This window comes from Acinonyx jubatus, chromosome C1 (assembly GCF_027475565.1).
Source record: "Acinonyx jubatus isolate Ajub_Pintada_27869175 chromosome C1, VMU_Ajub_asm_v1.0, whole genome shotgun sequence".
In the NCBI taxonomy this organism is placed as follows: Eukaryota; Metazoa; Chordata; class Mammalia; order Carnivora; family Felidae; genus Acinonyx; species Acinonyx jubatus.
The window spans coordinates 206,569,441-206,582,955 of record NC_069381.1 but is presented as its reverse complement, the minus strand read 5'-3'; the positions used below and the strand labels follow the sequence as shown (position 1 = coordinate 206,582,955).

Sequence of the window (13,515 nt, the reverse complement as noted above, 5' to 3'; positions counted from 1 at the left end):
CCCGTCGGGCCTCGGTTGTCCTATTAGTTGAAGGAGAGTGAGACCGCCTGCTTCACGGTGTTGTCCTGAGGCTTAAAAATTAGAGATGCAACTACCAAGAGGTTAAAAAAAAAAAAAATGGTACTGTTACTGATAAACCATAGTAACTGGAAGTTAGGGGTTAGGCATCGATAGTCAATAACTTTCCGTGGGGTTCCTCCTTTCCAGTAGGAGTATTTGGCCCAACCTCTCACCCGATAGAGAAATAACAATATTTAGCATTTCTGGAGCACCTACTAAGTGACAGGAACTGTATTCACCCTGTTAGATGCGTTCCCGCTCAGCCTTTGAACTATCCTATTTTACAGATGAGACTGAAGTTTGGGGAGAGTAACTTGCTCAGTGTCCTGGTCAGCACCCAGTGGAACTTGGACCCTGGTCTGTCACTAAAGATTGTGCTCTTACCTGTTACACCATCATCCCCATTTGTGGGTTGGCTAGATAACAGAGGGTCCCATATAGATGTCACCCTGAGGCCCAGAACTGCTATCACTGCAAAGCCACAGGCCACGCGTCCTCAGACAGCCCGCCCAGCTCGATTTGGAGACTGTCTTAAACTGAACAGGAGAGATGAAGGCAGGAACCCATGAGGACAGAGTGGGGGGGGGGGGGGTGGGGAGCCCAGACAGCAAACATCTCAGGGTCAACTGAAGATCAGCTAGGTCTCTGGAGCGCCTTGATGTCGGCTCAAGGTCAGCCATTCAGGAGAAGCCTCTGAGTCGGACAAGGAAGTATCAGGACGCCCTTACCCGGAGGCTCGGTCACCGAGGCACTGGCCAACCTCGCTGTTGTTATTGTCCCCTTTGCCAGCAAAGGCACTTCCTGTCACGCGTCAATGTGGCGAGCGGCCGCATCTCCAATGGTAAAATACCTAGTGCTTATCATTGTATAAACGTACAATTTTATACGACATTCTCAACCGGTAACCATTTCCATCTATTTGGAAAAAAGAACATTTTAAAACGAGGAGTGAAAGGTGCTTCTGGTCGCGAAGCAGTCTGCTTACAAGACGCACAAGAAACGGGGATGACCAGCCATGACGGCGTGCGCGGGGCGGATCTGCCCATCCTTCTGCTCTCGTGACAAACGGAGGGTAACTGACGCCTTCCACAATCTGCGATCGGGGGCCGGTCCTTCTCTGCCCCCCCCCCCCCCCCCAGCTGCCGCTCACAAGCACTCGGGACGGGCACCTTGTTCGCGGGAGGGAAGCGGTGCGCGGCCGTGGCCGCAGGTGAGTTCTTTTCCTCAAACTTCTTTCTGCCGAGGTCAGCCCCTCTCTTTCCTGCTCCGCAAGAGACAGTCACGGGGCGGCCGGCGCTGTCGGGCGCTGGCTTGCTGATCCCCGTGTCCCTCGCTTCACCGCTCTGAGCCTCAGGACCCATACTGAAAACGGGGGGCCTGGTTCCCTGGCAGGACGGTTGTCAGAATCCCCGCGGATAACCGATGATCATCTTTTTTTTTTTTTTTTAATTTTTTTTTTTAACGTTTATTTATTTTTGGGACAGAGAGAGACAGAGCATGAACGGGGGAGGGCAGAGGGAGAGGGAGACACAGAATCGGAAACAGGCTCCAGGCTCCGAGCCATCAGCCCAGAGCCTGACGCGGGGCTCGAACTCCCGGACCGTGAGATGGTGACCTGGCTAAAGTCGGACGCTTAACCGACTGCGCCACCCAGGCACCCCCCGATGATCATCTTAAATGCATTTGTGCCCACTGGAGTCTGAGCAGGATTCCAGCGCCTATAAACTACTTGAGGCCAGTTTTATTTTTTTCCCTCTTCCACCTCCATATTCTTCTTTATGTTTCCCTAGTGGCGGGAGCCATTAAGATCCAGTGTCTTAGCAAATTTCAGTAGACAACACAGTGTTATTAACTCGAGTCGCCGTGAGCTATGTTAGGTGCCCAGAGTACCCTTTGGCCAACATCTCCCCATCCTCCCCACCCCCTGGTAACCACCGTTCTACTGTGTCTGTGTTGGATTATTAGTATTGTTATTGTTATTTTTAGGACTCCACACGGAAATGAGACCTTACGGTATTTGTCCTTATTCCATTTAGCAGAATGTCTTCAAGGTCCACCCACGCGGTCACAAATGGCAAGATTTCCTCCTCCCTCGTGGCTGAATAGTATCTCATTGTATATATGTATATATGTCCCATCTTATTTGTCCATTCGTGCACACTCGGGACCTGTTACAATGCAGATTATGATTCATTTTGTCTGGGGGCAGGAGTCAGAATTTCTAGCAACTCCTGGCTGCTGCTGGCCCTGCTGGCCCAGGGCCCACACTCTTTGAGTAGCAGGAAAGTTGGCCCTGGCTGCTGTCCTTTCATGAGATCCTGAAGACCCTGTTCAATGGTTTTCATGCTTATCTGCTGCTAAGGATGTGCAGGGTATTTTCAACTGTTGGTGGAGGGACCTTATAAAGAGACAATATCACAAGGCTAAAATGAGTTAACTTTTGAGGACCTCAAACAAAAGCCCAGAATCTACAAAGTCACATGCTTTTCTTTGACTTGTTCTTGTTTTTAACACTTCCCTCCAGACACTACGCACGGTATTTAAAAGGAAATAAAGTGAGAGATACAACTTCCTGGCAGGAAGCCTGGCTGGTGGGTGAGCAGCTGGTGTCAATGCTTAGAAAAGGGACCCGCATCGGCTTCTGTTTACAGAGAGCCACGTGGCAGAGTGCTGCTTCTCAGGTTTTGCTCGTGTGGGCCCCAGATTCCAAGAGTCTCTTTAAGCCACACGATACCATTAATTTTATCACCTCATTCTCTTCCCAAGCATCAACATGTATCGCCACCAAATTCAATGACTTCTACTAGCATTGTTCCAGTTTCCCTTGATAAAACGTAAATCCTATGTTCAAATCTGCCAGCTCGTTTCTGTCGTCTGAACAAGACGCCAAGATGACTCTCCCCTGCCCCAGAAGGGGGGAGAAAAGGTTCGCACAGACACATCAAAAGCATTCCTTCAAGAGTACAACAGCCAGATCTGGTGGTCTACACGGGCAGCCCTCAGTGATATCTTTTGGACATACTGGGATCTTGAATTTTGTGCAGTGACAAAGTGTGTGTCTTCAGACTGATGCACGGGGGTGGCGATCCCTCCCCACTTCTGATCAGTAAGCATGCTATCTTTTGAAGCTTGGGAAAGGTCTGAAATTCTTCCCATGGGCAAATCCTTTCCTTCGCGTTATTCCTCCCTTGATGTGATTCAAGAAACCACAACAATATCAGTTAGCAACACCCCCATCTTTTTTTATGTGCTGCCGGTGACAGTATAAATGAGTTTCAAAACACAGGCATTTATTGGTTCGGATGCTGCAGACGTTGTCGGAGGTACTGTGAGGAGATACACAGAAACAGTCATGGTCCCTGCCTCATGAAGCTTACAATCTAGAAGAGAAGAGACCTTCTTTTTTTTTTTAATTCTTTTTTTTTTAATCTTTATTTATTTTGGAGAGAGAGACAGCATGTGAGCAGGGGAGGGGCAGAGAGAGAGGGAGACACAGAATGCGAAGCAGGCTCTGGACTCCGGGCTGTCAGCACAGAGCCTGACGTGGGGCTCGAACTCACAAACTGTGAGATCATGACCTGAGCCAAAGTCGGACCGCTCAACCGACTGAGCCACCCAGGCACCCGAAGAGCAAAGACATTCTTTCACTGCAGGATACCTTGAAATTCCAAGAGGACTGTGAACAACGGCCAAACAAGAGCAGATCATTCTGGGCTATGGTATCTGGGGGCCGGACAGGGAGGGTCTGGATGGGCTGAGAGAGAGGAAAAGACTGTTCCACGTAAAAGCACATCACAGTGAAGTCACAGGGCAAGCTCACGCCTCAGACAGGGAGACCCGTGAGTGGACCTGCAGTCTCTGTTATGGATAACTGGGGGTGAGGTCGAAAGGCTGGCTGGAGCCCCACGGTCGAGGCTGAGGAGTCTGACCTTCATGCTCTGGCAACAGAGAGACAATAAAGGGTACTGAGATGCTGACTGGCCGTCACAAGAGTCCGTTTTGGAAGATTAACTGGCAGAGCCACATAGAGCTGAGTGAAGAGGGATTTAAAGTCTCGAGAAGAGCAATGAATTGAGAGATTTTAAGGTCCTCTAAGCAGAGTCTGTGATTCTAAAATGCAAGACTGGGAGCAAAAAAAAAAAAAAATCAGGAAATGATTGCGATACCCCATGGGAAGGGAAAGGAAGAGCTGTATACATAAGGATTTATAAAAATGACGAATTGAACACAACTCTATTGAATACTGAACCTCTCAAGAGAAACGGAAGACTGGGAACAAGGAGGCCAGCACTGCCACACCCTGGCTTACGGTCCATTTGGGTGGCGGGTCTCATCCACTCCCCCGTGGCCGAACAAGTGTCGGATAGAGAGACTGACCCTGGTCCTACCGAGCCTCGCCATTCACCGCTGACCTGTGCCGCGGCAACAGACAGCCTCACAGGATGGAGGAAGCTACACCCAGCACGTACGACTTTGAGATCACGGGCAATGACTGCGCTCAGGGTCATAACAAGGAAGCAACTCTAGCCGTTCCCTCATCTTCGGAAGCACAGAGAGATTCTGAATTGAGAGGTCTCCTAGGTTGACTGACCACACCCAGAGTATGGCAGCCGGATGCTTACTAGACAATCAGGAAATCACGATGGGCTAACCTACAAACCAAAATGGAAAAACAGCCCTAAATGCTTAGCCTCTATGGGAGAGAATTTGTCTCATACAGTTGCTCTTGTTTATCCTTCTCAACCTAATTCCAGTGTGTTGACATCATTCTGGGGGTTCCTTATTGCAGGAAAATAAACCCAAGATGGACCCTGAAAATAATAAGCACTGGTCCCAGGCCAGTCTGTTAACAACAAAGTAATTATCCTAATTGCCAGAACATCTTCGTTGTTTATAACTAAAATGGTCTGTCCCACATCTCTAGAGTTGAATGCTGTTCCACTCCACAAATAAAGAAGGTGTGCATGTTCTGTTACTTCCACCATACAAAATCCAATTCCGGTGTCTTTGTATCTATTTGTATACAAATAGAACAAGGAGCCACTATACCGGACTCAACAGCAACTAAGAAAAACACTTCTATATACAGTGGCTGGACTTTCAATGTAATAGAAAGAACACTTTGGTGGGAAAACATTTCATGAGTGCCTCCCAGGAGCCAGGACCCGCCTCTGGGTGGTGGCAGGGGCAAGAAGGGCAGTGCACACCCAGTCCCAGAGCCCTTCACAATCCACGCTCCCTGCGTAGAAGGCATGTTTTTGCGTAGTTGTGCACAAATAATAACAGGGCAAGACATCAGTGCTATCACAGAATTGCCTTTACAATGTGCTGTGAGAAGACAGTCTGTAAGAATGAGGTTATTTCTAATAAGGAGAGCGGGCGTGAAATCCGTAGAGTTTGGGAGCAAGGGAAATGACATTTGAACATTGGACATGTTTACGGCTATCAGACTCACGGATACAATTCATATAGTAAACAAGCTGTATGTAGCTGCATGTTGATTGTAAGTTAACCTGTGGAGCCCAGGTATCATCGTGCAGGTCAAAGTGCTCCCAAGACTCAAGGGGTTTCTTAGCTCATTTGTATGCGAGGTTGGTGCCTCTCACAGATCAATTCAGATTGGAAACTGGATACAAGATTGCATAGCTGGCATGCTCCAAGTTTGTCAAACGTGTACAAAGAAAAATTGAGAAAGTAATATCCCCAAAATGTTAACTTTGTGTACCTAGAAGTAGTGAAAATATAATAAATTTTAAAATTGTACATGTATTTATATTTGCTTCTGTTGTGAATTTTCTCAATGGAGACATAGTCCTTATTAAATCTATTTTCCTGATTATATATTTCTGGTTTTATTATATAAATCAGTTTTATTGATTGCAAAAGTAATATACATACATACAAATACACACTTTTTTTTATTAGAGAGAGAGAGAGAGAGCGGGTGGGGGGGGGGGGTAGAGAATCCCAAGCAGGCTCTGTGCTCAGCACAGAGCCTGATGTGGGATGTGATCTCATAACTATGAGATCAGGACCTGAGCCGAAATCAAGAGTCAGACACTTAACCGACTGAGCCACCCAGACGCCCCAAATACACACATTCTTTAAACACTGCGATATAAAATTGTAAAAAACCAGAAAGCAAAAATTCTACGTGCTCTGCCCCCAGAGATAACCTCTGTTAACATATGGGTATATTCAGATGTTTGCTTTATGCATATATAAGGCACATATATTACTCTCATGATCATAAAACTATATATAAATGCTAGAAATATCAATGAAAATAGGAAGATCCTTTTCTGCTTCAACTCTCTTTAAAGATAAAAACCTCAGTGACAATAAGACATCAGTGATATCTGACTTTGTCTTTTTATTCATGAAACACAGGCACCAGGAAACAGTCTTAAGTGACATGGATGGCCCGTGGGCTCTAACACTGAGGGCTTCTAGGTGGGTCCTGGGCACCTGGGCAGGACAAGTGGCTGTTACAGTGGCCATTTAAAAGGCACTTTCATGGGGGAAAAAAAAATACTTCCTCAAAAGGGCTTTCTCAGCGACCAGCCCACCAAATGACTGCTTTACTCTGCTGGTAGCACCTCCTGCTGCTTGGCTGGCTGGTTAACTAACCCAAGTGACATCTCTGGGAACCTGTCCTCTCGCTGGAGAGGCCGCTGTGCGCCCCCAACGTCAGTGCCACCTGATGTCTAACGGAGTGTGTAGGCGGCGTCCCCGAGGTCTGACCCAGGCCTTTTCAGCCCGACGTTCTCTAAAGACAGAGCAATGGAAGAACAAGTCAAATATGCTGTCAACGCCACCCGCACGTGGGCGCCCAAGAGGCCGAGGTGCTCGGGCAAGGGCGAGTGGACAACACGCTCTTACGGCAGCCACGTCGTGTTTCCCGGAAAGTCATCGCAGCCACGTGTCAGGAGGCCGAGGCACGGCTTCTCTCTTCTCGCCAAGCCCTGCACTGGGCACGCTGGACAGAAGGGGGGGCCTGACCTTCCAGGCTGGTGAAAGTCACAGTCTTCAAAACCAGAACGAGGCAGAGGCACCGCCGGGCTGACCGCACCAGGAGGGAGTGTGGAAAGCGGTCCCGGCCTGGAGGAACGGACCTTCCGCCTGTGACACAGGAGGAGGCCGGGAGAAGGGCCCAGAGAGCCGTGGGCTGCTTCCAGAAGTCTGGTTTCAAGACAAGTCAATCTGCTGGTGGATGGAGACCCACAGGGGCCACGGGGTGACGAGCCGAGGCAGATGTGAGATAAGGCTGTACTGTGCTTTTGGTTCAAGTAGGGGCTTGGGAAATGATGAGCCACATGGGCAATGATCACACGACTGGACCACTTTTGCCCAGGATGCCCTGCCCCCTCAGTGGCTGTCAAATCTGTGAAGCCGCTTCCTCCTCATTTCTTCCTCTGGTGAGAGACGGAACCCGTAGGGCAGGGGACCCGGGGGGCTGTTTCCTGTAGTGAGAAAACACAAGGGAGACTCAAACACTGCCCATCCATTGTTCTGACATTTACAGGGTATTGCTTCCTAGGCTTTCAAGGGGGAGAGAAGACAGATGGCTGGGGTGTCACCTTTGTTTCAGCACGAAGCAGAAATGTAACAAACATATTTCAACTTCAGCTGTCAATACTAAGTGTCAGCATCAAGTAAATCTTTTTAGTGCGGTCCAGTCTAGGAGTGTAATCCAGTCCTTTTGAAGATTCTTGACAAATCTCCCCATTTTTATTTTTTCTTCCATCACGCTTCATAATTTGCATCATCTAGCTTCTACAATGTCTCAAGGGCTTTATATTTTATTTTATTTTATTTTATTTTATTTTATTTTATTTCATTTCATTTCTTTTCATTTCATTTCATTTCATTTCATTTCATTTTCTTTTCATTTCATTTCATTTCATTTCATTTCATTTCATTTCATTTCATTTTTTATGTCCAGAGGTAATTTGTCACTGTGTCTAACTTCCCCACCAAGTATGCTGATTAGTTTCTCTTCAGCAACCTTTGGGTACCCCCCTCTCCCTGCCTCTGCCCGGCTGCCTCCTGCAGCACCTTGCCACCTGCACCCCAGCCAGTGAGAATCAAGTCTGCGTGAAACACACAAACACCACTGAGCATCCAAGGCCACACAGCAAGAGCCCGATTACCATGCTGACCAATTATCTGGGAGAGCAGACAAAAATGCAGGCTTAACATCTGAAAATCAAATGGAAGACCATGGAAGTCATCACTGCAAAAGGCTTTCTGCTCATTCTCTAAGACTGGCACCTTTTCCAAGGTGTTTCCAGGTAATATACATTGATGTGACCATTGTGGAGCCCAAGATGAAAAAGAGTTGGAGAAAGCAGTGAGAAATTAACCTGTTCGCAAAGACAAATACTGTATGATGTCACTTACACGTGGAATCTGAAAAACTAAACTCCTAACCAGAGAGTAAATGGCGGTTACCAAGGGCTGGGGGTGGAGGAAGTGAGGGTATAAACTTGTAGTGAGTAAATAAATCCTGGAGATCTCATGTACAGCACTGTGCCTGCAGTCAATATCACTGTATTGGAAACTTCCAAGTTGCTAAGAGGCTACATCAACTGTTCTCAACACAAAGAAGAACTGGTAAATATTGACACGATAAAAATGTTGGCTGATGCTACTGTTGTAATCATATTGCAATATATAAGTGTATTAAATCGACATGTTTTACACCTTAAGTTTTTTAAAAATATTTTTTAATGTTTATTTATCTTTGAGGGAGAGAGAGTGCGAGCAGGGGAGGGGGCAGAGAGAGAGGGAGACACAGAATCCCACGCAGGCTCCAGGCTCTGAGCTGTCAGCACACAGCCCGACGTGGGGCTCAAACTCACGAACCGTGAGATCATGACCTGAGCCGAAGTTGGACGCTCAACGGACTGAGTCACCCAGGTGCCCCTGCACACCTTAAATTTACACAATGCTGTACATCAATAATATCTCAAAAAAAAGTCAGTCTCCTCACTCCACAACAGGAATTTCAGCTGTCAGATGATGAGAAATTTTGAAACGGCAGTCAAAAGGTAACTTTTTTTTTTTCATTTTGTTGCTTCCCTAACACTTAGGCTTTCCTTTTGAGACCATGGGAGAATTACCCCTCCTGGACACCCTGTGGCCATTCCTGACTAGAAAACCTAAACGTCAACTGGGCAGGCCTAGCTTCATACTCACTCCTGCTGGCCAAGCTCTACTCGAGGGCCTTTTGGTTCAGAGCAATATATGCCAATTTATCAACCTTCATTAAGGGATGGCATTCAAACACAGTACAGGCTCATAACACTTCCACCATAAAGAGTTCATGAAGTCCAAGGGAGCCTGGGTGGCTCAGTTGGTTAAGCATCTGTGACTTGGGTCATAATCTCGTGGTTCATGGGTTCCAGCCCCGCATCGGGCTCTGTGCTGACCGTTCAGAGTCTGGAGCCTGCTTCGGATTCTGTGTCTCCTTCTCTCTCTGCCCCTCCCCCACTCATGCTCGCTCTCTCTCTCTCTCTCTCTCTCTCTCAAAAATAAGCAAACATTTAAAAAGTTATTTAAACAAAAAAGATGACAAGTTTAACTGGATACGATTTTTGCTATATATGTATTTGAAAAGGAATTTTGTCTTTGTTTCCAAGTGGCAAATGCCTGACATTACAGAGAAACTCATGAATCCAATTACCACTAGTTTATCGTCTGAAACGGTTTCATGAGAGGAGATCCAAATCCTGCTTTCTCTTCAATAGCTGTTTGCAACAATAAGGCACTTGGGAGTGAAGGCCGGTAGTGACACCCCTACCAGCGCGGCAGGGAGGCAGCGGCAGAGCTGTGGGCGGGGTCAGGGGCAAGTTCGAGGCGGCAGGTGGAGCCTGGGCCACCGGCCATGAGCCCGTGGAAGCGGCAGGGGTGCTTGGCCTCCCAAGGGGATCATGGTGTCCACAGCAGAAAGGTGGAGCGCTGAGGCTTCCATGGAGGGAGACGCAGGGAGGGGCTCAGAGCTGTAGGCCGTGGGGCTCCTGGGGCCCGAGCTCGCAAAACGAGCAGCTCGCACACGTGCTCCTGGGACGTGCTGGAGGGGCAGTCGCGGAGGGCGGGGCCGAGCCAACGGAAGTGCCGCTAAGCAAGCAGAGAACTCCCATCAGGGGAACCAGGATCACTCTTCTGCTCCTAGAGCTTTTCTAAGGTGCCCTATTTCAGTCAGCTTTCACTCCCAGTTTCAGGACCCCAAGTTTACAGATGAGGAAACTGGCTCACAGAGTGTTGGGGACACACACGAGGTCACGTCTACCCACTTTCCCACTACCCCTACACCGGCTGTCACCTCTGACGCCATCCCGGTGAGCTCCTGCCCAAACCCACGCGGACGTGGGAGCTCCTCCCATTTGGAAATAGAAGAGGAAGGTCCAGCCTTGAGCCCTCAACTCCACACGACTCTGCTGTCGCCACAGATATGACTACAAGGCTCCCACAGGGGCCCCTGGAATTCCTAACTTTACAGGACCACCAGAGGGCCCGGACTGTAACAGTAAAACCCGGTTTGTAATCAGGCCCGATTTTATGGGTATTTAAAGCCTGTGCTTTGGGCCAGCAAGGCCTCTGCTATCCATTCAAGTCTCAGCTAAGCTCCGTCTTCCACCCCCTGCTTTTCATGTACTCTTAAAACTGTTTCTGTGTTTCTAGAGTTTCCACTTATGTCATATGGTCTTTTACTTCTCTCCACAGCCTCCACGGGGCTCTACAAGGCATTTCTCAAAGGGTCTTAGAAATGTTTACAATATGTACTTACATTTTTTAAGTGTGTATTTATTTTGAGAGAGACAGAGGGAGAGGAAGGGGCAGAGAGAGAGGGATAAAGAGAGAGAGAGAGGGAGAGAGAAAGAGAGAGAGAATCCCAAGCAGGCTCTGCACTGATGCAGGGCTCGAACCCACAAACTGCGAGATCACGACCTGAGCTGAAACCAAGAGTCAGATGCGCAACCAACTGAGCCAGCCAGGTGCCCCTGTAACATTTGTTAAGCGCTTGGCAAAGGTGTGGACGGGCCTCAGCTGGGTGGTGGGAGAAGGTACAGCCCCCATCCCCGGGGACGTGATGGGAAAGGTGTTCGTAGGATGTCATCAGATGCTTCCAGCCCTCCCTGGAACCGGAGGGGACACCCCAGGCCAGTCTCCATTTTGCAGGTTCTAGTAGGCTCCTTTGTGAGGGGAGGCTGCTCAAACAGGTGATGGCTGGGTCCCTTCCAAGACTGTGAGGTCTGACCACCAGGGACGAAATCCCGACTCCTCCACTCATAGCTACACATCCCTGAGCAAGCTGGTTATCTTCACTAGGCCTTAGCTCCCCTATCCATAAAACAGGAATAAAGAGGGATTCCTTTGCTGGGCTGTTGAGAGGCAAGAAAAGAAATGCTACAAATAAAATGCTTAGCTGAGCCCCAGGCACGCAGGCAGTGCCTGATGAGTGCTGGTTGTTATAATTTTTCATCTCTACCACCATCATGAGTCACGTGTCACATGTCTACCTGTTAGTATCGTTAAGTAACTTGGTGGAAGACACAAAATAAAATGACTTCTTAAGAGACAGTGCCCAATTCTATTGGAGGCCCGTTTGGCAGCATTTTGTATAAAATGTGGAGTTGCTGCTTACTAAATATTTGCCTTCTAAGAAACAGATACAAAAAGGAAAAAAGGTAATTAACAACCTCCAGTTAACAGCATCTTTTGTAACAACAGAGGAGACTTTTCAGTCCCTGGGAAAGCTGGCGGGCCCAGCCAAGACCTCCTTTTTTCTGCCGAGTTAAATCACGCACTGAACATTTACAGGCCTGGGTGAGACAGCCTTGCTCTGGTGAACTTGGTACAGAGTATTAGTATTTATGAGCCCTGCCTCCATGTCCTTGTAAATGGAGGTCAGCCCTCAATGTTACTCAGAGAAACAGCGAGCATGCTTCAAAGAACCTCAGGAACAGTGCCCAGTTTAAGATGATTTAGCTCAATTATAGCACCAGTAGTGAGATCATAAGATTTATTGATTCATGGTTCTTGATGGAAAAATTTTCAGTTCTCTACCCTTATGTATAATGCAGTAACTTCTGCAATTACATCCAGATAAGAATTGCTAAAAAGAGCACCATGAGTTGATGGCCATTTTCCCTCCCGTGCGCCATCCCTGTAAATAGAGATGTTTAATTTGCTGGTATTCACAGATCCTGCCCATGATCTGATGAGCACACTGTACGATTCAGTGAAATTAGACTGATGTGAGTCACAGGATGGCGTTATCTTTCCCTTACAGTAGGGAGCCAAAGAGGCAATCACTTTAAAAAAAAAAAAAACAAAAAACCCAACAACAACCAGGAAACCTCTAAATAAATCACCAGTGTTCTCAGGGATTTCTATTGTCAAATGAGGGCAGCAGCATGGGATCCACATTCGCTCTTTTAAGGTTACTTTATTAGAATTCCATGAATTACAAAGCTTCCAAAATGCCTTCTGAAAGGATGGTTGCTAAGTCATTTACTGACAACGACCAACAAGGCTGGAAGAAATCCTAACAATTTGGCAAGACATTCTCTGAAAAGGGGAGATACTTAAGGACATAAGACCACTTTACTTTTTGAGTCACTAATTATAATACATATCTGTCTGTCTATCTATCTCTTTAAAAAGAGTCTGAAGTTCACCTAAAACCTCGTAACTCCATACAAATGGAAGCATCGTCATGGTTTACAAGAAAGGTAACATTTAGAAGTGACTTGAGAGGGAAAACATTCCCATTTCTACTCCTCAACCAATCGAGTCAGCCACAGTGGGGATTTCTTGGTTTTGAACTTCTATCTGGAATCTCAAAATGAGAAGCTTTAAAATGGAGATCCACTCAATGGCTACTTTGCCTCTCTGACCTTAAGTCAGTTAATTTTGGAAATCTTTAGGGCTACAATAGACTTACAATAAATAGGCTATAATTCAGTGAGCAAGTCAAGTAACCTAAAATATTGGGTCTACTAGGTCAGGTCTAGTGTTTCTTCCAATACAGACAATGTACAGTCTGACCTCTGGAACAGAAAGTTCCGGAGACAAGAAACATCTGTTGGGCCATTACTAAATGCTCACCCTTCTTAAAAAGTGCACAGCTTAATTAGTTTTCATGAACTGAACATGTGGGACCAATATCTAGATCAAAATACAGACCACTTCTGGGGCACCTGAAGTTAAACGTCCAACTTCAGCTCACATCATGATCTCATGGTTTGTGAGTTGGAGCCCCACACTGGGCTCTGCGCTGACAGCTCGGAGCCTGGGGCCTGCTTCAGATTCCGGGTCTCCCCCTCTCTCTGCCCCACCCCAGCTGTGCTCTGTCTCTGTCTCTCAAAAAGGAATAAACGTTAAAAAAAAATACAGAACATTTCCGACACTCGTCAATCTCTGCACGTGCCCTTTTAAGTCACTGCT

The 13,515-nt window shown here is 47.3% G+C and overlaps 1 protein-coding gene across 2 annotated transcripts in view; it reads right to left on the bottom strand.

The window, feature by feature from the left end:
• Positions 1-7,163: 7,163 nt before the first annotated feature.
• RHBDD1 (rhomboid domain containing 1) overlaps positions 7,164-13,515 on the bottom strand; it is a 133,042-nt gene continuing 126,690 nt past the window's right edge. For both annotated transcript variants that reach the window (XM_053215874.1, XM_053215875.1), the window contains one exon: positions 7,164-7,523. In XM_053215874.1, the coding sequence (XP_053071849.1) occupies positions 7,429-7,523 (95 nt within the window). In that variant the 3' untranslated portion in view covers positions 7,164-7,428. The remainder of the gene's footprint in view (positions 7,524-13,515) is intronic.